At 65.5% G+C, this 23,935-nt stretch overlaps 2 protein-coding genes across 2 annotated transcripts; one reads left to right on the top strand and one right to left on the bottom strand.

Moving 5' to 3' along the window:
- The first annotated feature begins 6,006 nt into the window (after positions 1 to 6,006).
- On the top strand, positions 6,007 to 12,897 carry RPL19 (ribosomal protein L19). Its single transcript, XM_054396776.1, has 6 exons — positions 6,007 to 6,038; positions 6,452 to 6,558; positions 7,188 to 7,310; positions 8,226 to 8,346; positions 11,397 to 11,507; positions 12,720 to 12,897. Exons 1-6 carry the CDS (start codon positions 6,034 to 6,036, stop codon positions 12,841 to 12,843), a joined length of 591 nt encoding a protein of 196 aa, XP_054252751.1. The 5' UTR covers positions 6,007 to 6,033; the 3' UTR covers positions 12,844 to 12,897.
- Positions 12,898 to 14,236: 1,339 nt separating this feature from the next.
- Positions 14,237 to 18,923, bottom strand: STAC2 (SH3 and cysteine rich domain 2). The gene is given in 9 exon segments (XM_054396803.1): positions 14,237 to 14,332; positions 14,461 to 14,540; positions 14,543 to 14,597; positions 15,021 to 15,072; positions 15,143 to 15,240; positions 16,001 to 16,089; positions 16,190 to 16,271; positions 18,521 to 18,618; positions 18,731 to 18,923. Coding segments are annotated over 9 exon segments (843 nt in total).
- Between the last annotated feature and the right edge of the window lie 5,012 nt (positions 18,924 to 23,935).

The raw sequence follows: 23,935 nt of genomic DNA, 5'->3' as shown, positions 1-23,935 counted from the left end.
ACCTCCGCACTGCACACCGACTCATATCACAACCCACGCTCACGGGCCCCGCTCCCCCCTTCGCCCTCCTTCGCTCCTGCCCAAACGCCTCCCCTTTCACGCTACCGCGCCCTCCCTCATTCAAACCCAGTCCCTCCGACCCCGGCACTCTCCCCTCCAAGCCCCTCCCCCCCCCACCTCCTCGGCGCCCCTCCCGGGCTCTCATCCCTCGCCCCCTGCCTCCGACGCGAGAGCGCGTTACATCCCCTCGCCACGCGCTAACCACGATATCTCTACCCTACTATATTCACGCAAAGCGTGCTCACCCACGTCCGCTGGTCTCTTCTGGTAATACGTATGTGGTGTGTGGCGACACATAGTGTAGCGCGCGTCCTTGGGAGTAATGGGGCGGGGAGATTGGTCTCTAGAGGAGTGGTGTGTCGAAAAAGAGCCGCGTACGCGGACCTATCAGTTATGCCGCTTTGAGCGCTCCCCAACAAAACACCCACCCCTTCCTTGCTTGTGGGGACCAATGCGGGGGGAGGGCTAAGCATCTGAGAGAGGTCTTATCGCGGGTGCGTGTACTTCACGAGGGAAGGTCTTCTTCGTCTTAGCATAGAGGAGGTCCCCCCCTCATAGTAGGGAAGCCAAAGGCGGGGAGGGAGATTGGTTATGAGGTTGGGGGAGAGTTTGGGGGTCCCCCCCTGCTTGTGGGGAGCCAATGGCTGGGGGGGGAGATTGGTTATGGGGTGGGGGGAGAGTTTGGGGGTCCCCCCCTGCTTGTGGGGAGCCAATGGCTGGGGGGGGAAATTGGTTATGGGGTGGGGGGAGAGTTTGGGGGTCCCCCCCTGCTTGTGGGGAGCCAATGGCTGGAGGGGGGGAGGTTGGTTATGGGGGGAGAGGGTTGCTTTTAGGGTGTGGGTGGGAATTTGGGGGTCCCCCCTGGATATGAGGAGGTAATGGATGGGGGGGCGGGGGGATCTTGGTTATGGGGTGGGAGGGGTTATTTGGGGGTCCCCCCTGCTTATGGGGAGCTAATGGTCCGGGGAGGAGAATGGTTATGGGGTGGGGGCTGTAGTTGGGGTCCCCCCTGTTTATGGGGAGCCAATGGCTGGCGGGGAGGTTGGTTATAGGGTGGGGGGTGGGAATTTGGGGGTCCCTCCTGGATAGGAGGAGCTAATGATTGGGGGGGGCGGAGGGAAATTGGCTATGGAGGGGGGGGGGAGGCTATTTGGGGGTCCCCCCCTGCTTCTGGGGAGCTAATGGATGGGGGGGGAGGGTTGGTTATGGGGTGTGGGGGGGGTTGGTTATAGGGTGGGGGGCGTTTATTTGGGGTCCTTTTTGCTTATGGGCTGGGGGGAAAGTTGGGGGGGGGACACACCTGGATTTGGGGAGCCAATGGCTCGGGGGGGGGGGGGGAGGTTGGTTATGGGGTGGGGGAGGGCGGAATTTGGGGGTCCCTCCTGGATAGGAGGAGCTAATGGTTTGGGGGTGGTGGGGTGGGGGCTATTTGGGGGTCCCCCCCTGCTTGTGGGGGGTTAATGGTTGGGGGGGGTGGGAGGTTGGCTAGGGGGTGGGGCAGCTATTTGGGGGTCCCCCCCTGCTTACGGGGGGTTAATGGTTGGGGGTGGGGAGGGGGCTGCGTTTGGGGGTCCCTCCTGCTGGTGGCGAGCTAACGGTGGGGGTCGAAAGAATTCAATTATGGGATGGAGGGGTCGGGATGAGGGAGAAGAGAGACCTGGGGGGGAGGGGGGGGGGGGGGGTCTAACCCCATCGATTCCTCCATCGCCGCCGGCGATGGAGGAATCGATGGGTATAGACCCCCCCCCCTCCCCTTTTCATGCAGCCCCCTCCCCCCTCAATTTCCAACCCCATCGCGGGGTGGGGGTCGCGGGGGGGTCACCTGGAGGGTGGCGTTGTCGAAGACGTCCATCTGGATGTCCTGGGTTGAGCTGTAAGGGGTCCGAGCCATTCCCCCTTCCCGAACCATGGAGCTCGCTGGATTCCCTTTTTTTTTTTTTTTTTTTTTTTCAGATGGGGGAGGGGGGGGGGGGGGGGGGATAGGGGGTGGGAGGGAGGTGGAACAGGGGAGGGCTGGACGGGGAAAAAAAAAAAAAAAGGGGGGGTGGGGGGCGCACAGAGAGATAAATGATGACGATGGAAGCCAGGCCTGGCCTCCAGTGAGCGAGAGGAGGAGGAGGAGGAGGAGGAGGAGGAGGAGGGATGAAGGATGAAGGACGGCGCGAGGTGGACGCCTCCGCCACGGTCGATGCCTCCGCCTCGGTCGATCCCATCGAATTCCAGGGAGGGATGGAAGGATTTGATCCTCCCCCTCCTCGAATTTTAATATAGGTACCTACCCCCCCCTCCCCGCCCCCCAAAAGCTGCTCCTTCATCGTGAGGAGGAGGGGGAATGGAAGAGGGGAGGGAGAAGTAAAGGGGGGGGAGGGGGAGGTAGAAGAGGGGAGGGGGAAGTAAAAGAGGGGAGGGGGAAGTAGAAGAGGGGAGGGGGAAATAAAAGATGGAAGGGGGAAGTAAAAGGGGGAGGGGGAAGTAAAAGGGGGAGGGGGAAGTAAAAGAGGGGAGGGGGGAAGTAGAAGAGGGGAGGGGGAAGTAAAAGAGGGAAGGGGGAAGTAGAAGGAGGAGGGGAAGTAAAAGAGGGGAGGGGGAAGTAAAAGAGGGGAGGGGGAAGTAGAAGAGGGGAGGGGGAAGTAAAAGAGGGAAGGGGGAAGTAGAAGGAGGAGGGGAAGTAAAAGAGGGGAGGGGGAAGTAAAAGAGGGGAGGGGGAAGTAAAAGGAGGGGAGGGGGAAGTAAAAGAGGGAGGGGGAAGTAAAAGAGAGGAGGGGGAAGTAAAAGGAGGGGAGAGGGAAATAAAATAGAGGAGGGGGAAATAAAAGAGGGGGACTGCGGGGTGCAAACCCGACCCCCTCTCCCCACATCGCAGGGGTCCAGCCCAGTTTTTCACCTGCTTGATGGAGGTGGGGGGCACCTGGCGTCCCTCTGCCCCTCCTCAGGGCCCCCCTGCTGGCACCGGGGCTGGGCACCGCTGCCCTGGCACCCGCAGGCTGAGCCCTGCTGCACTCATCTCACACAGCTGCCCCCAGGCGCCGCCGCCGCCGGCTGCTGGGAAGTTGAACATTCCTCGGCCCCCTCCCCCCCGGCCCCAGCGCACGCCGCGGGGGAGCTCCTCCTGCTCCTGTGCCACTCCCGCGGGGGCTGCGTGGGGGGCAGGGGGCAGCTGGAGCCACATTTTCCATCCTCAGCCCCCAGCCAGCACCGGCACCCAAAGCTGCCTGCGACTGGCACCGGCTCCAGGGCAGCCAGCAAGGTGGGGAAGGGGGAGGGGGGCTTGGAGCAGGCTGAGCTGCCCGAGGTCCCACAGGGTGTGCCCAAGGTGCCCTGGCACCACCAAACCCACAGAGCCCTGCTTGTGCCCACCCCTGTGCCAGGGGCAATCTCGGGGTGTTGGCATTTCATTGACCCCCACCTTGGCCAGGGCTGAAGCCCCTGGTGGGCGTTTTGGGGGGGGGGCAGAGCTGGATGCCAGGGCAGAGGCAGAGGGGAGCATGCCCAGGCACACCCCCACCATTCCCTGGCAGCTGCGTGGGTGTGGAATGCAATCATGGAATCGTTCCCTTCCCTCTGCCAGGGCTGTTCTGATCTCCCTGCCCCTTGCTGCCACCTGTGCTGCCAGGGCACAGTGTGCCCCCACAACCCCTCAGCTGGGGTGCCACCTGCACTGCCAGGGCACAGTGTGCCCCCACAACCCCTCAGCTGGGCTCACTGGGATGCCCACTGCTCCCTTCTCGGTGGGCACAAAGCTATGGATGTGCCCATTCAGTGTAGGATGCCAACAGAGTGGGTGGCAGAACCTCTCTGGGGGCAGGGAGCAGCATCCCTGCACCTGGCTGCAGGCTCCAAGGGAGCTGAGGCTGCTTGGCCCCAGAGGGGGCTAAAGGGTAGGGGGCAAGGGGCTGGGGCCAGGCTCTGCTCAGTGGTGCCCAGGGACAGGCCAAGGGGCAATGGGCACAAAGTGGCACCCAGGAAATGCCATCAGGAGAAACTTCCTTGGTGTGAGGCTGCTGGAGCAGGCTGCCCAAAGAGGTTGTGGAGAGCTTCCAACCCCCCCTGGGCACTGTGCCCCCGGGCAGGCTGCTGTGGGTGCCCTGCTGCAGCTCTGGCTGAGCTCCAGAGCCCCCTCCCCACGCTGGGGTGCTGTGGATTTGCCTCCTCAAGCTGACACTTCCCTAAGGCTCCAGGCCCTCCACCTCCACTCTGCCACCTCCCAGCCCACCCCCCCCAACCCCCCCCCCCCCCCCCTGCTTTGCCAAACCCTTTCCAGGACTTCACTTTCCCAGCACCAAACCTCCAACCCCCATTCCCTGGGCCACGGATGGCAGCCCCCAGCCCCAGCTCTCGGTGTTTTTGTTTTCTGCAAGGGTTCAGTCAGTTTCCCAACAGCTCAGGGCTGTGTTTTGTCTCTGTTTTCCCCTCCAAATGAATAACAACAACAACAACAAAAATTAAATAAATAAAGAAATCAATCAATCTGTTGCCATCAGCTCCTCTCTCTCCCCATGCCATATGCTGCCTGTGCCACGGCCACCAGATCCAGGAGGGAACCCAGCAGCAGCTCCTCTCAGAGGAGCTTTCACCCTCCAGCCCCTCACAGCCTGCAGAAGCTGGAAGGAAAGAAGGAAAACAGCTGCAAAATGAGGGATTTTTGGGGTGCTTTGGAGCATCAGGAGGGTTAAAAAGGTCCCACCCCCCCGCTGGAGATAGTCAAGGTCGGGGTTGATGTGGTCCTGGGCAGCCTGGATAGGTGCTGAGTGCAGGGGCGTTGGACAGGATGATCCTGAAGGTCCTTTGCAACTCATAAGAACCCCAGAGTGGCTCAGCTTGGAAGGGACCTCAGAGCTCCTCTGCTCCAAGCTCCTCACCATGCCCAGGGACACCTCTCAGCTAGGCTCAGATGCTTCAGGCCTCATCCAGCCTGGCCTTGAACACCTCCAGGGAAGAGGCAGCCACAGCCTCCCTGGGCAGCCTGTGCCAGAGTCTCAGCACCCTCACACTGCAGAGCTTCTTCCCCAGAGCCAGTCTGACCCTCAGCTCCAAACCATTCCCCCTCGTTTGGGGCTCTGAGCAGCCTGCTCTGCCTGGGGCTGTCCCTGCTGGCTGCAGGGGGCTTGGACTGGATGAGCTTTGAGGTGCCTTCAACCCAACCCATTCCATGATCTGATGGCTCCGTGGCTCCTGGCCAGTGCCAGCCCTCCCTGCAGCCCTCTCACCACCTCTTGAGGGCTCCCCAATCCCTGACCCCCAGCTCCTCTCCAGTCCACCCCAGTCTCAATCCCAGCCCCTCTCCAGTTTCAGCCTAGTGCTCCACAGACTCTGACCCCCAGCTCAGCTCCAGTTCCACCCCAGGGCTCCCCAGTCCCTGCCCCCAGCTCACCTCCAATCTCACCCCAGTGCTCCCCAATCCCTGACCCCCAGCTCACCTCCAGTCTCACCCCAGGGATCCCCAATCCCTGCTCCCAGCTCAGCTCCAGTCTCACCCCAGTGCTCCCCAATCCCTGACCCCCAGCTCACCTCCAGTCTCACCCCAGTGCTCCCCAATCCCTGACCCCAGCTCAGCTCCAGTCTCACCCCAGTGCTCCCCAATCCCTGACCCCCAGCCTAGCTCCAGTTTCGCCCCAGTGCCCCCCACTCCTCCAGCCCCCATTCCCCCCCACTCCCCTCCCCACTCCCCCACGTGTCGCCCGCAGCCTCCTCCGCGCATGCGCCGGCCCGGCCTGTACCACCCTGCCTCACCCTGGCGGGGGGAGTTCGCGGAGGGATCCGCGTCCCTTCTCCCACGTCCCGAGTGGGCTCCAGCTCTTTGTTTTTTCTCTCCACTTCACCCCTCCGCATCTCATCTCTCGCCGCTGTTTGAGCCCTCTGGAGGCCGCGGGACCGGAGCGGGTCTGTCCCCGGGTGGTACATTCCGCTCCCCCCCCCCCGCGCTGGGCGCGCCCAGGGCCTCTCCCTCCTCTCCCTCTCGCTCCGGCCGGCGCCATGAGGTGAGGTGGTTTTGTTTCGCTGCCTTCCCAGGCCTGTTCCGGGCACTGAGGAGGCCCCGCCGGGGTCCCTTCCATACCGGGGGTGTTGTACGGGGAGGGTTCGCCGCCTGTGGGCTGTCCCCGCAGCCTGTGGGGTGTCCCCGAGCCCCGCGAAGCGGCCGCGGCCTGCTCGGGCCTGAGGGGGGAAATGGCGAGGGCCGCGCTCTGGGGAGAGGGCGAAATGGCGGCAGGGGGGGAAGCAGCGGGGCCGGGGGCGCTGCTCGCTGCTCCCCAGCCCTCGGCGGCTCTCCCCTTCCCCGTCCTGCCGAGCCGGACTCGCTGCGGGCAGGCGCAGGCCCTGCGGGCGCTGGGCAGGCCCCGTCCCGGCCGGGGAGGCGAGGCTGGCGCTGAGCCCTGTGCCTGCTCCCCCGCAGTATGCTCCGGCTCCAGAAGCGGCTGGCCTCCAGCGTACTGCGCTGCGGCAAGAAGAAGGTTTGGTTGGACCCCAACGAAACCAACGAGATCGCCAATGCCAACTCGCGTAAGTGACGGAGCCGCCGCCCGGCCGCGCCGAGCGTGTGCGGCCCCGGGGGGTGCGGGGTGAGGCTTCCGCAGCAGCCCCGTGGCACTGAGGGGAGCTTGGGTAAAATCCTGGCACCTGGGCAGCTGCTTTGCACTTGGAGAAGGGAAGCCATCAGTAGAGCTTAGAGAGACCCCCAGGAAGGAGAAGGGAGGCCATCAGTAGGGCTTAGAGAGACCCCCGGGAAGGGAAGCCATCAGCAGGGCTTAGAGAGACCCCCAGGAAGGGGAAGGGAAGCCATCAGCAGGGCTTACAGAGCCCCCGGTGTGCTGATGTGCCTGATAGGCCTTGGTAGTGGCTTTGGAACATAGTGAGGGGAAAAGAGCCACTCCAACAGCCTGGTGTTCAAGGCCAGGCTGAATGAGGCCTTGAGCAACCTGGGCTGCAGGGGGAGGTGTCCCTGCCCACAAGAGAGGCTTGGGACTGGCTGATCTTGAAGGCCCTTTCCAACCCAACCCATTCCGTGAACCCCTGGGGGAAGCTCTGGTTTGTGCTTTACCTTGGAACCTTTTCCTCTCAGCCTGGCTTTGCTTCGTGCCTCCTCTTCTGGCAGTTTGAAGGTGCTGAGGCTGGAAGTCTCTTCCCCACAGGTCAGCAGATCAGGAAGCTGATCAAGGATGGGCTGATCATCCGCAAGCCTGTGACCGTCCACTCCCGTGCCCGCTGCAGGAAGAACACCTTGGCACGGAGGAAGGGCAGGCACATGGGCATTGGTGAGTGCTGCCTGCCAGCTGGGGGCTTGCCATGCTGCAGGGGCACCCCACAGACTGCCCTGGAGCAATCTGCAAGAAGGGTGGAGAGAGATCATCCAAAGGCCTGCAGTGAGAGGATGAGGGGAAGTGGTTTGGAGTGAGAGGAGATGGAAATGGGATGTGAGGAACAAGTTCTGCACCATGAAGGTGGTGGAACACTGCAGCTGGTGGCCCAGGGAGGTTGTGGGTGCTCCATCCCATCCCTGGAGGTTTCTAAGGCCAGGCTGGAGGCGGCTCTGAGCAGCCTGATCCTAGTGGGAGGTATCCCTGTCCATGGCAGGGGGTTGGAACTGGATGATCCTCAGGGTCCCTTCCAACCCTGACAATTCTGTGGGCACCCCACAGGCTGCCCTGGAGCAATCTGCAGGTGTTCAAGGCCAGGCTGGATGAGGCCTTGAGCAACCCTGGGCTGGTGGGAGGGGTCCCTGCCCATGGCTGGGGGGTTGGAACTGGATGAACCCTGAGGTCCCTTCCAACTTGAGCCATTCCAGGATTCTAGGAGTGGTGATTACACCACAGCAGCTCCCTGAGGAAGCTCACACCCAGGCAATTCTTTGGCCTTAGCACCCCTCTGAGGAGCAAATTCTGCACCATGAGGGTGCTGGAACACTGCCACAGGTTGCCCAGGGGCCTCATCCCTGGAGATACTCAAGGTGAGGCTCTCCAGGGCTCTGGGCAGCCTGATCCAGAGGAGGGGTTTGGACTGGATGCCCTTCGGAGGTCCCTCCCAACCCAAACCACTCTGGGATGCTAAAATCACCTCCAGGAGTCCCTTGGCAGGGCCTAAACCCAGACAGTTTGGAGAGCAGAAGGCTGAAACCCTCCATCAGGAGCAGGAATTGGGCCTCATTCCCAGCTGGCTTTCTCCCTCCCTAGGGAAGAGGAAGGGCACAGCCAACGCTCGGATGCCTGAGAAGGTGACCTGGATGAGGAGGATGAGGATCCTGCGGCGCCTGCTGCGCAGATACAGAGAGTCCAAGAAGATTGATCGCCACATGTGAGCATCCCCCAGGCCTGCCTGAGCACCCCCAGCCCTGCCTGAGCACCCCCCAGCCCTGCCTGAGCACCCCCAGCCCTGCCTGAGCACCCCCAGCCCTGCCTGAGCACCCCCAGCCCTGCCTGAGCACCCCCAGCCCTGCCTGAGCATCCCCCAGCCCTGCCTGAGCACCCCCAGCCCTGCCTGAGCATCCCCCAGCCCTGCCTGGGCACCCCCAGCCCTGCCTGGGCACCCCCAGCCCTGCCTGAGCATCCCCCAGCCCTGCCTGAGCATCCCCCAGCCCTGCCTGAGCATCCCCCAGCCCTGCCTGAGCATCCCCCAGCCCTGCCTGAGCATCCCCCAGCCCTGCCTGAGCATCCCCCAGCCCTGCTCTGAGCACCCCCAGCCCTGCTCTGAGCATCCCCCAGCCCTGCCTGAGCATCCCCCAGCCTGCTGAGCACCCCAGCCTGCTCTGAGCATCCCCCAGCCCTGCTCTGAGCATCCCCCAGCCCTGCTCTGAGCATCCCCCAGCCCTGCCTGAGCATCCCCCAGCCCTGCCTGAGCATCCCCCAGCCCTGCTCTGAGCATCCCCCAGCCCTGCTCTGAGCATCCCCCAGCCCTGCCTGAGCATCCCCCAGCCCTGCTCTGAGCATCCCCCAGCCCTGCCTGAGCATCCCCCAGCCCTGCTCTGAGCATCCCCAGCCCTGCCTGAGCATCCCCCAGCCCTGCCTGAGCATCCCCCAGCCCTGCTCTGAGCATCCCCCAGCCCTGCCTGAGCATCCCCCAGCCCTGCTCTGAGCATCCCCCAGCCCTGCCTGAGCATCCCCCAGCCCTGCTCTGAGCATCCCCCAGCCCTGCTCTGAGCATCCCCCAGCCCTGCTCTGAGCATCCCCCAGCCCTGCTCTGAGCATCCCCCAGCCCTGCTCTGAGCATCCCCCAGCCCTGCTCTGAGCATCCCCCAGCCCTGCTCTGAGCATCCCCCAGCCCTGCTCTGAGCATCCCCCAGCCCTGCTCTGAGCATCCCCCAGCCCTGCTCTGAGCATCCCCCAGCCCTGCTCTGAGCATCCCCCAGCCCTGCTCTGAGCATCCCCCAGCCCTGCTCTGAGCATCCCCCAGCCCTGCTCTGAGCATCCCCCAGCCCTGCTCTGAGCATCCCCCAGCCCTGCTCTGAGCATCCCCCAGCCCTGCTCTGAGCATCCCCCAGCCCTGCCTGAGCATCCCCCAGCCCTGCTCTGAGCATCCCCCAGCCCTGCTCTGAGCATCCCCCAGCCCTGCTCTGAGCATCCCCCAGCCCTGCTCTGAGCATCCCCCAGCCCTGCTCTGAGCATCCCCAGCCCTGCCCTGAGCATCCCCAGCCTGCCTGAGCATCCCCCAGCCCTGCTCTGAGCATCCCCCAGCCCTGCTCTGAGCATCCCCCAGCCCTGCTCTGAGCATCCCCCAGCCCTGCTCTGAGCATCCCCCAGCCCTGCTCTGAGCATCCCCCAGCCCTGCTCTGAGCATCCCCCAGCCCTGCTCTGAGCATCCCCCAGCCCTGCTCTGAGCATCCCCCAGCCCTGCCTGAGCATCCCCCAGCCCTGCTCTGAGCATCCCCCAGCCCTGCTCTGAGCATCCCCCAGCCCTGCCTGAGCATCCCCCAGCCCTGCTCTGAGCATCCCCCAGCCCTGCTCTGAGCATCCCCCAGCCCTGCTCTGAGCATCCCCCAGCCCTGCTCTGAGCATCCCCCAGCCCTGCTCTGAGCATCCCCCAGCCCTGCTCTGAGCATCCCCCAGCCCTGCTCTGAGCATCCCCCAGCCCTGCTCTGAGCATCCCCCAGCCCTGCTCTGAGCATCCCCCAGCCCTGCTCTGAGCATCCCCCAGCCCTGCCTGAGCATCCCCCAGCCCTGCTCTGAGCATCCCCCAGCCCTGCTCTGAGCATCCCCCAGCCCTGCTCTGAGCATCCCCCAGCCCTGCTCTGAGCATCCCCCAGCCTGCTCTGAGCATCCCCCAGCCCTGCTCTGAGCATCCCCCAGCCCTGCCTGAGCATCCCCCAGCCCTGCCTGAGCATCCCCCAGCCCTGCTCTGAGCATCCCCCAGCCCTGCTCTGAGCATCCCCCAGCCCTGCCTGAGCATCCCCCAGCCCTGCTCTGAGCATCCCCCAGCCCTGCTCTGAGCATCCCCCAGCCCTGCCAGAGCATCCCCCAGCCCTGCCTGGGCACCCCCAGCCCTGCCTGGGCACCCCCCAGCCCTGCCTGGGCACCCCCAGCCCTGCCTGGGCTCCCCCTGCCTCTGAAAGCCCTCCCCAGGGAGCCTGGCACAGGAGCTGCTCCTCAGAGGCATCCCAGCAGGGTCTCCCTGCCTGCTCCCAGGAGGGATCCTGCTCCCCACAGCACCCCGGGGCCAGGAGGATGTCTGGGAGCTGGGCAGAGCTTTGGTCTCTGGGCAGGGCTTTGGTCTCTGGGCAGGGCTTTGGTCTCCTGGGCAGGGCTTTGGTCTCTGGGCAGGGCTTTGGTCTCTGGGCAGGGCTTTGGTCTCCTGGGCAGGGCTTTGGTCTCCTGGGCAGGGCTTTGGTCTCTGGGCAGGGCTTTGGTCTCTGGGCAGCTCCATTCCCAGTGCAGTTCCATGGAGCTGCTGAGGTTGGAAGGGAGCTTGGAGCTCATCAAGCCCCAGCCTCTCCCCCAGAGCTCCCAACCACACCACTGCCACCCAGCCACATCCAGGTGGCTCTGAGGCACCTCCAGGGGTGAGCCAGGGCCTGGGAACCCTCCCTGGGAAGGAATTGTCCAACCTGAGCCTCCCCTGCTGCAGCTTGAGGCCATTTCCTGTGAGCAGAGCCCAAGCCCCCCCTGGCTGCAGCCTCCTCTCAGGGAGCTGCAGAGGGCAACCAGGCCTCCCTCAGCCTCCCCTGTGCCCCGAGGGCAGCTGGCAGAGGCAGGCCAGAGAGGGGCCCAGAGCCCTCAGAGCCCACAACCTGCCCCTCCCCGGCCCCTTCCCCACCCTGCTTGCCCTCCTCTGGACCCCTCAGTGTCCTGGCTGCAGTGGGGGGCCCAGAGCAGCCCTGGTGTGGCCTCAGCAGGCTGTGCCCTGCCCCTCAGGTACCACAGCCTGTACCTGAAGGTGAAGGGCAATGTCTTCAAGAACAAGAGGATCCTGATGGAGCACATCCACAAGCTGAAGGCAGACAAGGCTCGCAAGAAGCTCCTGGCGTGAGTCTGGGAACCCCCTGGGGGCTGGAGACCACCTGCAGGCTGCCCCCTGCCACTGCTGCCTCTGCTGGAGCCCCGGGAGGCTCCTGCAGGATCCTGCGGGGCAGGGGGAGGTTCCTGCGGGGGCAGGGGGAGGCTCCTACAGGATCCTATGGGGCAGGAGGAGGCTCCTGTGGGGTGAGAGGAGACTCCTGCAGGATCCTATGGGGCAGGGGGAGGCTCCTGGGGGGTGAGAGGAGACTCCTGCAGGATCCTATGGGGCAGGGGGAGGCTCCTGGGGGCAGGGGGAGGCTCCTGCGGGGCAGGGGGAGGTTCCTGGGGGCAGGGGGAGGCTCCTGCGGGGCAGGGGGAGGTTCCTGGGGGCAGGGGGAGGCTCCTGCGGGGCAGGGGGAGGTTCCTGTGGGCAGGGGGAGGTTCCTGGGGGCAGGGGGAGGTTCCTGCGGGCAGGGGGAGGTTCCTGGGGGCAGGGGGAGGTTCCTGCGGGGCAGGGGGAGGTTCCTGGGGGCAGGGGGAGGTTCCTGGGGGCAGGGGGAGGCTCCTGGGGGCAGGGGGAGGTTCCTGGGGGCAGGGGGAGGTTCCTGCGGGCAGGGGGAGGCTCCTGGGGGCAGGGGGAGGCTCCTGGGGGCAGGGGGAGGTTCCTGCGGGCAGGGGGAGGTTCCTGGGGGCAGGGGGAGGTTCCTGGGGGCAGGGGAGGTTCCTGGGGGCAGGGGGAGGCTCCTTGGGGCAGGGGGAGGTTCCTGGGGGCAGGGGGAGGTTCCTGGGGGCAGGGGGAGGCTCCTGGGGGCAGGGGGAGGTTCCTGGGGGCAGGGGGAGGCTCCTTGGGGCAGGGGGAGGTTCCTGGGGGCAGGGGAGGTTCCTGCGGGCAGGGGGAGGCTCCTGCGGGCAGGGGGAGGTTCCTGGGGGCAGGGGGAGGTTCCTGGGGGCAGGGGGAGGCTCCTTGGGCAGGGGGAGGTTCCTGGGGCAGGGGGAGGTTCCTGGGGGCAGGGGGAGGCTCCTTGGGGCAGGGGGAGGCTCCTGCGGGGCAGGGGGAGGTTCCTGGGGGCAGGGGGAGGCTCCTGCGGGCAGGGGGAGGTTCCTGGGGGCAGGGGGAGGTTCCTGGGGGCAGGGGGAGGTTCCTGCGGGCAGGGGGAGGTTCCTGGGGGCAGGGGGAGGCTCCTGCGGGCAGGGGGAGGCTGCTGTCTGTCTGAGCCCCTCCCCCCCGCACTCCCGCAGGGACCAGGCCGAGGCTCGGCGCTCCAAGACGAAGGAGGCTCGGAAGCGGCGCGAGGAGAGGCTGCAGGCCAAGAAGGAGGAAATCATCAAAACCCTCTCCAAGGAGGAGGAGACCAAGAAGTGAAGGCCTGGCACTGCCCGGGCACTGCCCAGCAGCCTTCAGTAAAACCCCTCCAGGCCTGCCCCACCACGGCTTCTGCTCCTGGCTCTGCCCCCGGGGGCTGGGGGTGGGGAGGGGGCAGCTGCAGCTCCCCCAGCCTGCTGCCAGCCCTGCCCTGCTCCCTGGGCACCAAACCAGCTGCCTGGGCAGCCCTGGGGCGTGGCTGGGGGTTGGGGCTTGGGCACGAGCCCCCCCCCTCAGGGGCATCTTCACCTGGGTCAGGTGCAGGAGGGCTTGGGGAGCTCCTTGGGCAGCTCCTTAGCAGACCTGCTGGCTGGCACTGCCACCTCCCTGCAGGGACAGAGGGGCACAGTGCCCCCTACAAGCTGTGCCCCCTCCCTGTGCCCACAGGAGGCTTTATGAGCTGGGGGAGCGGTGCCCACCCCTGGGGCAATGCAGCTGGCAGCCTCCTGCCTCACCACACAGCTGAGGGCACTGCCTGGCCACAGGGCTGCAGGGGGCAGTTGCCCCCAGGGCCAGTCCTTGGCACCTGCCTCACACTGTGCCCATGCACCAGGTCCCCATGGGTGACCTTCCCCAGTGCCAGGACACCCCCTGTGCCCCCCCTGCTGCCCACTCTGTCCTTGGCCCAGCTGCTGGCACCACCATTGGTGACTCACCATGGCTGGGCACAGCATGACTCATGTGGCCAGAGGACAGCCCTGGTGCCCACAGTGGGTGGCACAGCACCAAGGCAAGGGGACAGCACTTGGGGGGGGTACCCATCTGCCCCCCCTGTGCCCAAAGCTCCTCTGGATGGCACAGAAGCATGACCTGGTGGCACCAACAGCAGGGCAGCAGCAGTTTAATGTCATGTCTCAGGCTGGGGCACCCCAGGGGTGGGCACAGGTGCCACCTGGGCATGGGGTGGGGGTTATTGCTTGGGCAAGCTGGGTGGCACAGGTGGGGTGGCACAGGTGTGGGGGGTGGCAGAGGGTGTTTGTGCCCAGGTACAGGTGTGTGTGGCTCTGGAGTGTGTGTGGCATGGCAGATGCCTGTGCCCAGGCAGAGGTGTGTGCCAGATGTGTGCCCTGGTAGGACTGGCACACCTGTGCCCTGCACACCCCCCTGCTATGCCCAGACACTTCAACTGGCACACATAGGAGGAAGGGAATTAGGAGCAGCTCCGTGGGTGCCCCTAGCCATGGGCAGTGCCACCCTGGGGGCCACCTCCTCTGTCCCCTGCCAGCAGGGCAGTACCCTGTGGGGGTGCAGACACTGGGCACAGGCCCCTGGGCATGGCTCAGAGGGGTTCAAGTCTGCCCAGTTTGGACTTCCTGAGGTGTGGAGGGCCAGGGGCAGTGGTGCCCCCGGGATGGGCAAGGGGACACTGGCAGGGGGGGCTGGAGGCTGCCCCTCAGATCTGGGTGAGAGCCTCGGCGGGCACCAGCCCTCGCTTCTTGCCACTGGTCACCCGCAGGAGGCCCTGGGTCCTGCCCATGCCAACGCTGCTCTGGCACAGACAGGGGCAGAGCGTGGGGCACGGCTCTGGCAGCACCCTGCCGAGAGCAGCCTCAGCTCGGGGTGCCCCAGGGTGGCACTGGGGTGCCCCGGGGCGGCAGGGAGGTGCCAGCCCTGTACCTGGTTCTCCCTGAGGCTCATCCTGCCCTGCTGCCAGTCCCCGGGCACTGCCTGGCAGCTCCTCCAGACGCTCTCCCCAGACGGATCCTCTGCACAGGGTTGGCAGGGGAGAAGCCCAGGCGGTCGCCCACCTTGCCCTGAGGGGTGGCACCGCCAGGATGAGACCCCCCCCCGAGCACCAGTGAGTGCCCTGGCACCAGTGCCCCCTCCCCAGGCTCCTGGCTGCCCAGCTGCTGCCCACCCAAGAGCCTCCTGACCACCTACCGCAGCCCCTGGTGCTCCCTCACCTTCTGCCAGCCCCCACCATGCCCCCCAGAGCCCCCCCGCCCTTCCTCCAGACCCCTCCTCACCTTCTGCCAGCCCCCGAGCTGCTCCCAGACATTCCACCACCCCCAGACCCCCCCGGCCTCCACAGTCACCCCAAAACCTTCCCCCAGACCCCTCCCAGCCTTCCACCAGCCCCCCGGCAACCTCCCACCGACCCCCAGGGTCTCCCCCGGGCCTTCCCCCAGCCCCCACGGTGCCCCCAGCCCCTCTTGCTGCCCCCCCCCCCCCCCGACCTTCCACCAGTCCTCGTTGGAGTCGTCCACCAGCGTCACCCTGTCCCCAGGCCTGGCAAGAGGGAGGTGTGGGGCAGCTGTGGGGCACCCCCGCACGTGGGCCCAGCCCCCTCCCCACTCACTGCAGGGCCAGGTCCTGCTGCTCCCGGGGCACGAACTTGTAGAGAGCCACCTAGGAGAATATCGCAGCCGGGGCCCGGCGGGGGGCACCGCGGGCACGCTGCGGGCACGGCCAGCTCTGCCCCACAGCTCCCAGCTCTGCCCCACGGCTCCCAGCTCTGCCCCACAGCTCCCAGCTCTGCCCCACGGCCCCGGCTGTGCCCCACAGCTCCCAGCTCTGCCCCATGGCTCCGGCTCTGCCCCACGGCTCCCAGCTCTGCCCCACGGCCCCGGCTGTGCCCCACAGCTCCCAGCTCTGCCCCATGGCTCCGGCTGTGCCCCACGGCTCCGGCTGTGCCCCACGGCTCCCAGCTCTGCCCCACAGCTCCCAGCTCTGCCCCACGGCTCCCAGCTCTGCCCCATGGCTCCGGCTCTGCCCCACGGCTCCCAGCTCTGCCCCACGGCCCCGGCTGTGCCCCACAGCTCCCAGCTCTGCCCCATGGCTCCGGCTCTGCCCCACGGCTCCCAGCTCTGCCCCACAGCCTGGTGCCCCCCCGGAGCCCCCCAGTTCCCCACCTTTCATCCCCATCCTTCTCCCCCCACCTGCTGCCCGAGGCTCCTCTCCTCTGCTCCCTCCCTCTCCGCTGGGGTCACAGCTGTGGAGACACGCCGGGGGGGGGGGGACACAGAGTCAGCCCTGAGCCCCCCTCCTGCCCCCACCCCCATGACACCTCCTTACCACCGGCACTGCTGCCCGGGGGGTCCTCACTCTCCTCTCCAGCTGCTGCTGTGTCAGCCTAGAGCAGAGGGAGGGCTCGGGGAGGGGTCCCACACTCCCTCCCCCCGCTCCCATCCCTCTCCCTCCCCAGTTCTGGGGGTACCTGGAAGCTGGGGGGCAGCTCTGGGGGGCTGCTGCCGTGTGCCAGGGAGGTGCCAACCCGCAGTGCCTCGTACACAGGATCCACAGGGGCTGGGGGTGGCACAGGGGGTGTCAGGGACCCCCTCCCAGCCCCCCACTCCACTTTGTGTCCCATGCTAGGTGCAGCCGGGACTGGGGGGGGGGGGCTCACCTTGGGGGGGCTCACCCTGCCCAGCGCCCCCCTGCCCTGGCAGCAGCAGGGGGGAGCTGAAATTGCGGCGGAAAGAGGCAACCTGGAAGGGAAAAAAAAAAAATAAATCGATTAGGGGCGGGGAGGGGGAGGGATATTTGGGGAAGGAAAAAAGGATTTTGGCGCAAAGGAGGGGATCCAGCACCCCCAGGGCCCCCCGAGGCGGGGGGGGACACACAGAGCTGGGGGTGTGCAGGGCGGAGGGAACACCTCGGTGCCCACGCAGCTCCTTGCACACGCGTGTGCACCCCGGCGCCTGCAGCACCCTCGACCCCGGGGGAGCAGAGCTGTGTCGGGGGGAGCAGAGCTGTGTGGGGGGAGCAGAGCTGTGCCGGGGGGAGCAGAGCTGTGTCGGGGGAGCAGAGTTGTGTGGGGGGAGCAGAGCTGTGCCGGGGGGAGCAGAGCTGTGCCGGGGGGAGCAGAGCTGTGTCGGGGGGAGCAGAGCTGTGTGGGGGGAGCAGAGCTGTGCCGGGGGGAGCAGAGCTGTGTCGGGGGGAGCAGAGCTGTGTGGGGGGAGCAGAGCTGTGCCGGGGGGAGCAGAGCTGTGTCGGGGGGAGCAGAGCTGTGTGGGGGGAGCAGAGCTGTGTGGGGGGAGCAGAGTTGTGTCGGGGGGAGCAGAGCAGTGTTGGAGGGAGCAGAGCTGTGTCGGGGGGAGCAGAGCTGTGCCGGGGGGAGCAGAGCTGTGTCGGGGGGAGCAGAGCTGTGCCGGGGGGAGCAGAGTTGTGTGGGGGGAGCAGAGCTGTGTGGGGGGAGCAGAGCTGTGTTGGAGGGAGCAGAGTTGTGTCGGGGGGAGCAGAGCTGTGTCGGGGGAGCAGAGCTGTGTGGGGGGAGCAGAGCTGTGTCGGGGGAGCAGAGCTGTGTGGGGGGAGCAGAGTTGTGTCGGGGGGAGCAGAGCTGTGTCGGGGGGAGCAGAGCTGTGTCGGGGGGAGCAGAGCTGTGTCGGGGGGAGCAGAGTTGTGTCGGGGGGAGCAGAGTTGTGTCGGGGGGAGCAGAGCTGTGCCGGGGGGAGCAGAGTTGTGTGGGGGGAGCAGAGCTGTGCCGGGGGGAGCAGAGCTGTGTGGGGGGAGCAGAGCTGTGTCGGGGGGAGCAGAGCTGTGTCGGGGGGAGCAGAGTTGTGTCGGGGGGAGCAGAGCTGTGTGGGGGGAGCAGAGCTGTGTCGGGGGAGCAGAGCTGTGTCGGGGGGAGCAGAGCTGTGTCGGGGGGAGCAGAGTTGTGTCGGGGGGGAGCAGAGCTGTGTCGGGGGAGCAGAGCTGTGTCGGGGGGAGCAGAGTTGTGTCGGGGGGAGCAGAGTTGTGTCGGGGGGAGCAGAGCTGTGTGGGGGGAGCAGAGCTGTGTGGGGGGAGCAGAGTTGTGTCGGGGGGAGCAGAGCTGTGTGGGGGGAGCAGAGCTGTGTCGGGGGGAGCAGAGCTGTGCCGGGGGGAGCAGAGTTGTGTGGGGGGAGCAGAGCTGTGCCGGGGGGAGCAGAGCTGTGTGGGGGGAGCAGAGCTGTGTCGGGGGGAGCAGAGCTGTGTCGGGGGGAGCAGAGTTGTGTCGGGGGGAGCAGAGCTGTGTGGGGGGAGCAGAGCTGTGTCGGGGGAGCAGAGCTGTGTCGGGGGGAGCAGAGTTGTGTCGGGGGGAGCAGAGCTGTGTCGGGGGGAGCAGAGTTGTGTCGGGGGGGAGCAGAGCTGTGTCGGGGGAGCAGAGCTGTGTCGGGGGGAGCAGAGCTGTGTCGGGGGGAGCAGAGTTGGGTCGGGGGGGAGCAGAGCTGTGTCGGGGGAGCAGAGCTGTGTCGGGGGGAGCAGAGTTGTGTCGGGGGGAGCAGAGCTGTGTGGGGGGAGCAGAGCTGTGTCGGGGGAGCAGAGCTGTGTCGGGGGGAGCAGAGCTGTGCCGGGGGAGCAGAGCTGTGTCGGGGGGAGCAGAGTTGTGTCAGGGGATCAGAGCTGTGTCGGAGGGATCAGAGCTGTGTCGGGGGGATCAGAGTTGTGTCAGGGGATCAGAGCTGTGTCGGAGGGATCAGAGCTGTGCCGGGGGGAGCAGAGCTGTGTCGGAGGGATCAGAGCTGTGTCGGAGGGATCAGAGCTGTGTCGGAGGGATCAGAGCTGTGCCGGGGGGAGCAGAGTTGTGTCGGGGGGAGCAGAGCTGTGTCGGGGGGAGCAGAGCTGTGCCGGGGGGAGCAGAGCTGTGTCGGGGGAGCAGAGCTGTGTTGGAGGGAGCAGAGCAGTGTTGGAGGGAGCAGAGTTGTGTTGGAGGGAGCAGAGCTGTGCCGGGGAGCCCGGGGGGGGGGCTATAGGGCTGTGCCCCCCCAGCACTTACCGTTTTGCCAGGGCACTGCCGGTGGGAGATGCCCAGGGAGCACCAGAGGTGCCCCCCAGCCTTGCACGCCTTGCACCGCAGCCCCTGCCACGAGTTGCCTGCGGGCAGCGAGGGGAGGGTGGGGGGTGGGGGGGTGTCCCGGCCAGGGACACGAATTGACACTCCCCCTCCCCACGCTCCCTGCACCCCCACCCCTCCCCCAGCACCCACCCGCGATCAGCTGGCGGCAGAGCTCGCAGGGACTCCGCTTCTTGAAGCTGTGCTGCTGGAAGCCGTGGGTGCGAGGGGGCACTGGGGGGGGTCCCGGGCCCTGCACCCCCGCCCCCCGCCGCGGGAAGAGGCTCTCCAAGCTCTTGCTCCGCAGCAGCGTCTGGAGGGATAAGGAACGCTTCAGCCTCTGCATCTGCCGCAGGGAGACCCCCGCCCCAGGGTGCCAGGGACACCCCCCCTCCGCCCCCCGCGATGGGCACCGCCTGTGAGGTGCCAGGGACCACCCCCCGGGATGACAGGGAAGGGACAAGAGGACCCCTCCTCGGGGTGACAGGGACCCGGAAAGAAGGGACCAGGGGAAGACCCCCTCAGGAGTGACTGGGACCCCCCCGGGTGGAAGGGAGCAGGGGAGGGCCAAGAGGACCCCTCCGGGTGCCAGGGACCCTCCAGGAGTGCCAAGGACCCCTCCACGGAGTGCCAGGGATCCGGGAAGGGACAGGAGCCCACCCTCGGGGTGACAGGGACCCCCCCACTGGTGACAGGGACCTGGGAAGGGACAAAGGGACCCCCCCGGGTGACTGAGGCCCTGCAGGGATGTCAGGGACCCCTCTTAGCCCCCCTAAAGCTGCGGCTCCCCGGCTGCAGCAGCCCAGCCCGCCCCGGGATCCGAGTCAGCAGGGCTGGGGAGGGGGCACCGGGGCCGAATCCCCTCAGGAACGCCCCAAAACATCTAACAGCACCCGGGACAGGATGCTCCATGCCCCCCCTCCCCCCGCACTGTGTCCGTGTCCCCCTCCCCCAGCCGTACCTTGCTGCTGGTCCCAGTCCCGGTCCCGGTGCCGGGTGGGGGGTGGTCCCCGCCGGTTCGTTCTCCCCGGGCGGCTCCGTCATGCACTCCTCGCTGCCCCCCTGGCCCCCAACGCTGCTGTCGCGACAGCGCCGAGCTCAAGCTGCCGCCGGTCCCACCCCGCCCGGGGGGGGCATGGAGATTTATGCTAATCTGCGACTGCCCATTGGCTGTAGGCCCCCATGGGGAGGGGCTTGCACCACCCTCCCCACCCCCCCATCTCCAAGCAGTCGCAGACGGAGGGATAGTGGGGAGGGGACCCCCCCCTCTAATTTGCACCCTGGTGGGGTCAACACCCCCAGACCCCTCCTTGTGTGCACCGTGGGAGGTGCAGCACCGCCAGACCCTGCCCTGTTTTCAACCTGGAGGGGGTCAAGACCCCCCGGGCCCCCTGTTTGCACCCTGGATGGGGGGGAGCAGCACCCATAGCCCCCCTCCCCAACCCTCCCATTAACACCTGGGGGGAGGGGGCTGTCAGTGCCGCCTCCCCCTCCCCATTTTTTCTGCCTCCAAATGAGCCAATTCTGGGTGAAATTAAAGGAATTAAAACACAGCCTGGGAGGGGGGGGGGGGGGGAGATTGGGCACAGAGGCTGGCACAGGGCAGCCTTGGCTTGTTGCCCTGGACAGGGTGGACTGGCATGGCTGGGGCGGGGGGGGGGGGAGATGTCCTTGGACAAGGGGAGGACACCCGGGGGTGGGGGGCAGGAGGCTCTCTGCTCACTGCCCCATCCCTGACCCCAACCTGCTGCTATCCTGTCCCCATCCTATCCCATTCCCACCCCTATCCCTGTCTCCATCCCTATCCTATTCCCATCCCCATCCTATCACATTCCCATCTTTATCCCTGTCTCCATCCCCATCCTATTTCCATCCCTATCCCTGTCTTCATCTCCATCCTATTCCCATCCCTATCCTATTTCCATCCCTATCCCTGTCTTCATCCCCATCCTATTCCCATCCCTATCCCTGTCCCCATCCCCATCCTATCCCTATTCCCATCCCCATCTCTGTCCCCATCCCTATCCTATTCCCATCCCCATCCCTACCTATTCCTGTCCCAGGGCTGTACCTGGAGCTGACGGTGCCGAAGCCTCCTGGGACGCTGCCCGCGGGCCAGATCCTGCAGCCGGCCCGGCAGGGACCCTCCGGAATCCACGTCCTCGTCAGGGACACTCAGGAAGGACCAGGGGGGGACACCCAGGCGGTGGTGACAGCCAGGACGCCACAGCCTTGGGGTCTGCGATGTGCTCCCAGCGAGGCTCAGCCCCCACAGGTGCCCCTTGCTGCAGTGCTCCGGGGGGCTGGGCTGGCACCCCCAGCCCCAGCCTGCCTGCCCTCACCTCCCCCCAGGGTCCTGCAGCTGATCAGGAACCTGCTGGACCAGACCTGCTTCACGGTGGCCACCAGCGAAGGAGAGCTGGTGGCCAGGGGACGCTGCCCCTGGGCGAGTCCTGGCTCTGGGCAGTGCCTGCTCCAGAGGGCACCACCTGGCCCTGGAGCTGCATCGCCCGTGCCAGCTGTGCCCCCAGCGCCGGAGCTGGCATGGAGAGAGGAGCCCGAGGCTGGCACCAGCCCCCACAGCTCAGCATCCCTCCAGCCCTGCCAGCCTCACCCAGCCCCTCCCGCAGAGGGGCAAGGAGAAGGGACCCATCCTGGCTCGGGTCCCATCCTGGCTCAGCTCCATGCCTCTGATCCTGCGCTGGTGACAGCTGTCCCCAGCACGCTGCCGTCTGCTCCTCCCCCGGCTGGGAAAGGAGCAGGGAGCGAGGCTGGGGAAGGAGCAGGGCAGGAGGCTGGGGAAGGAGCAGGGCAGGAGGCTGGGACGGAGGCTGTGCCTGGGGTGGGAGTGGAAAGTGCCTTCTTCTCCTCCCATCTTTGTCCTCACACAACTCCCTGAGGAGCTCAGCACCTCTGAGTGGGGCTGGGCACCCCCCCTGGAGCCCCTGCTGTGGGTGTCCCTGTTCCAGAGATGTTCCTCCAGTAAAAACCCAGCTTGGAAAATGGTTTTTATTGGTATTTATAAATACAAACATAAGGAAGAGTCCATTTGAAGATGGAGAATTGACTTTAAAAGGACACTGTCAAGTAGTTGGAGCTACCTTAGTGCTGTCACCCTGCTAGGAAAAGAAAGGAAAAGAAAGGAAAAGAAAGGAAAAGAAAGGAAAAGAAAGGAAAAGAAAGGAAAAGAAAGGAAAAGAAAGGAAAAGAAAGGAAAAGAAAGGAAAAGAAAGGAAAAGAAAGGAAAAGAAAGGAAAAGAAAGGAAAAAGGAAAGGAAAAAGAAAGGAAAAGAAAGGAAAAAGAAAAGGAAAAGAAAGGAAAAGAAGGGAAAAGAAAGGAAAAGAAAGGAAAAGAAAGGAAAAGAAAGGAAAAGAAAGGAAAAGAAAGGAAAAGAAAGGAAAAGAAAGGAAGGAAACTGCTTTGGGTTTGGAATTCTGGAGCTTTCTCCTTGCAAACTCTGCTCTGTGCCAAGGAGCTCAAGCTGCCAACTACTCCCTGCCCTCCAAAGCCACCAGCTCAGCTCTGCCCTGCCCCAGGATGAGCTGCCCAGGGGGGACCTGCCCCTCCCTCCCCCCCAGCTGTGCCAAGGTTGGGTGCTGCTGTCCCTCTGCCCCCTGGGAAGGGCATTTTGCCTCCTGCCAGCCTGCAGAGGGGGAGGAAGGAGCCCTGGGAGGGCAGAGGAGCCACAGCACTGAGGAGGAGCTGAAGGGCAGGAGGCAGCCAAAGGGCTCTGCAGGGCAGGAGCTGGCAGAAGCCTTTGGACCACAGCAGCAGGGGCTGGGGGGCACCTAGCAGGGGCTGGGGGGCACCTAGCAGCCCTTGGGGAGCACAGGCAGGGGGGAGGGGAGGGAGATTGAGGCTGTGGATAGGGGGGGGACAGCTCCCTAAGCCCCCCTGCTGCCTGCCTGGGGAGCTCAGAGGGGGGGAGGCAGCAGCCCTGTCCTCAGAGCAACCTCAGCCCTGCCCCCAGGCCCCTGAAGAGCTGCTCCCTGCTCCTGCCCCACCCCCGGCACCGAGGTGGAGCTGCACTGCCCTGCCCCAGGCAGCCAGGAGCTGAGAGCACAGCTGAGGCCTGCAGGCTCAGCCAGTCCCAGCCCCGAGCCCAGCACCAGCTCCACACACTGCTCACAGCCCTCCTGCCATGGGGCAGAGCCTGCCCCCGGGGTGGGACAGGTCCCCTCCTGCCCCAGGCAGCTGGGAAGTGTCCCATGGAGGGGGGGGCAGGCAGCAGCAGCCCCCCAAGGACTCAAACTCCTCAGAGGCTGCCCCACAAGACCCTTGCTGGGTGCCCATCAGCTCCCCTGGGCACCTGGCAGCAGCAAGGAGCTGGCAGCTCAGAGCTGGCCCAAGGCTGCCCACAGCCCTCTGCCACATTCCCTTGTGCCTGAAATGCCCTCAGCTGCTCTGAACACCTCTGCCCTGCCAGCTGGGCCACAGCAGAGCCTCCTCTCCTCTGGCTGCTTCCTCCTCCAGACACTTACCTGTGGGGAGATGCAGGAGAAGCCAAACCCAACCCAGTGCTGGCACCTCAGTGTGCCACCCCAAAATGGGAACCAGGCCTGGAGGGGGCATTTTCAGCCCTGCTCTTCCCCCCTCAAGGCAGCAAGCAGTGAGATTCTGCTCTGCTGGTCCCCTGGGGAGCAGAGGGATGGGCCAGGAGGAGCTCACAGCCTAATGCTTGGTTGCTTTTTCCCCCCCTCCTCCTCTTTATCAAGTCCTATTTTTGTCACTGGGATAAAAACCTGAAGTGCAATAACCCAGATCTGGACACCCAATTGCTGCTAAAACCTGAGCAGGAGCCTCCCTCAGCCCAGCCTGGAGTGCAGCTCATCTGCAGCTCATCACCTCAGGCTCCTCCTGCTCCCAAAGGGCTTCTGAAAACTCATGGAAGCCTACCATGGGTTGGAAGAGACCTTCAAGATCCTCCAGTTCCAACCCTCCTGCCTCAGGCTGCTTGAGAATTTGTGTTTGGTGAAGCTCAGTCAAGGGCTGGATTAGAAAGCAGTAAAAATGACCCCAAAATAGAGCAGCAGGAGGTGGGGAGGGTGGAAAAAAAAAAAAAACAAAAACAAAAAAAACAACCCCAAACCAACCTGAGCCTGACAGGAGAAATTCCAAACTACAGCAGAAAGATCTGGGGAGCCTCTGAGCTGCATGCTACAGGAGAGAGGAGGCAGGAGGACCTTCAGGAGGACCTTCCAGAGGGTCAGGAGGACCTTCCAGAGGGTCAGGAGAAGCCCCAGTGTGAGCATGCTGAGGGTGGTCAGCAGGGAATGGGAAGCAGAGGAGCACAAGGAACTCATCCCAAGGAGCTGCTGCTTCATTCCCTCACTACAAGAGGGGCCCCAAGCTTGGTG

Source organism: Indicator indicator, chromosome 39 (genome assembly GCF_027791375.1).
Source record: "Indicator indicator isolate 239-I01 chromosome 39, UM_Iind_1.1, whole genome shotgun sequence".
NCBI lineage: Eukaryota > Metazoa > Chordata > Aves > Piciformes > Indicatoridae > Indicator > Indicator indicator.
The sequence above is the reverse complement of the archived record's forward strand: the minus strand, read 5'-3'. Positions and strand labels throughout refer to the sequence as shown.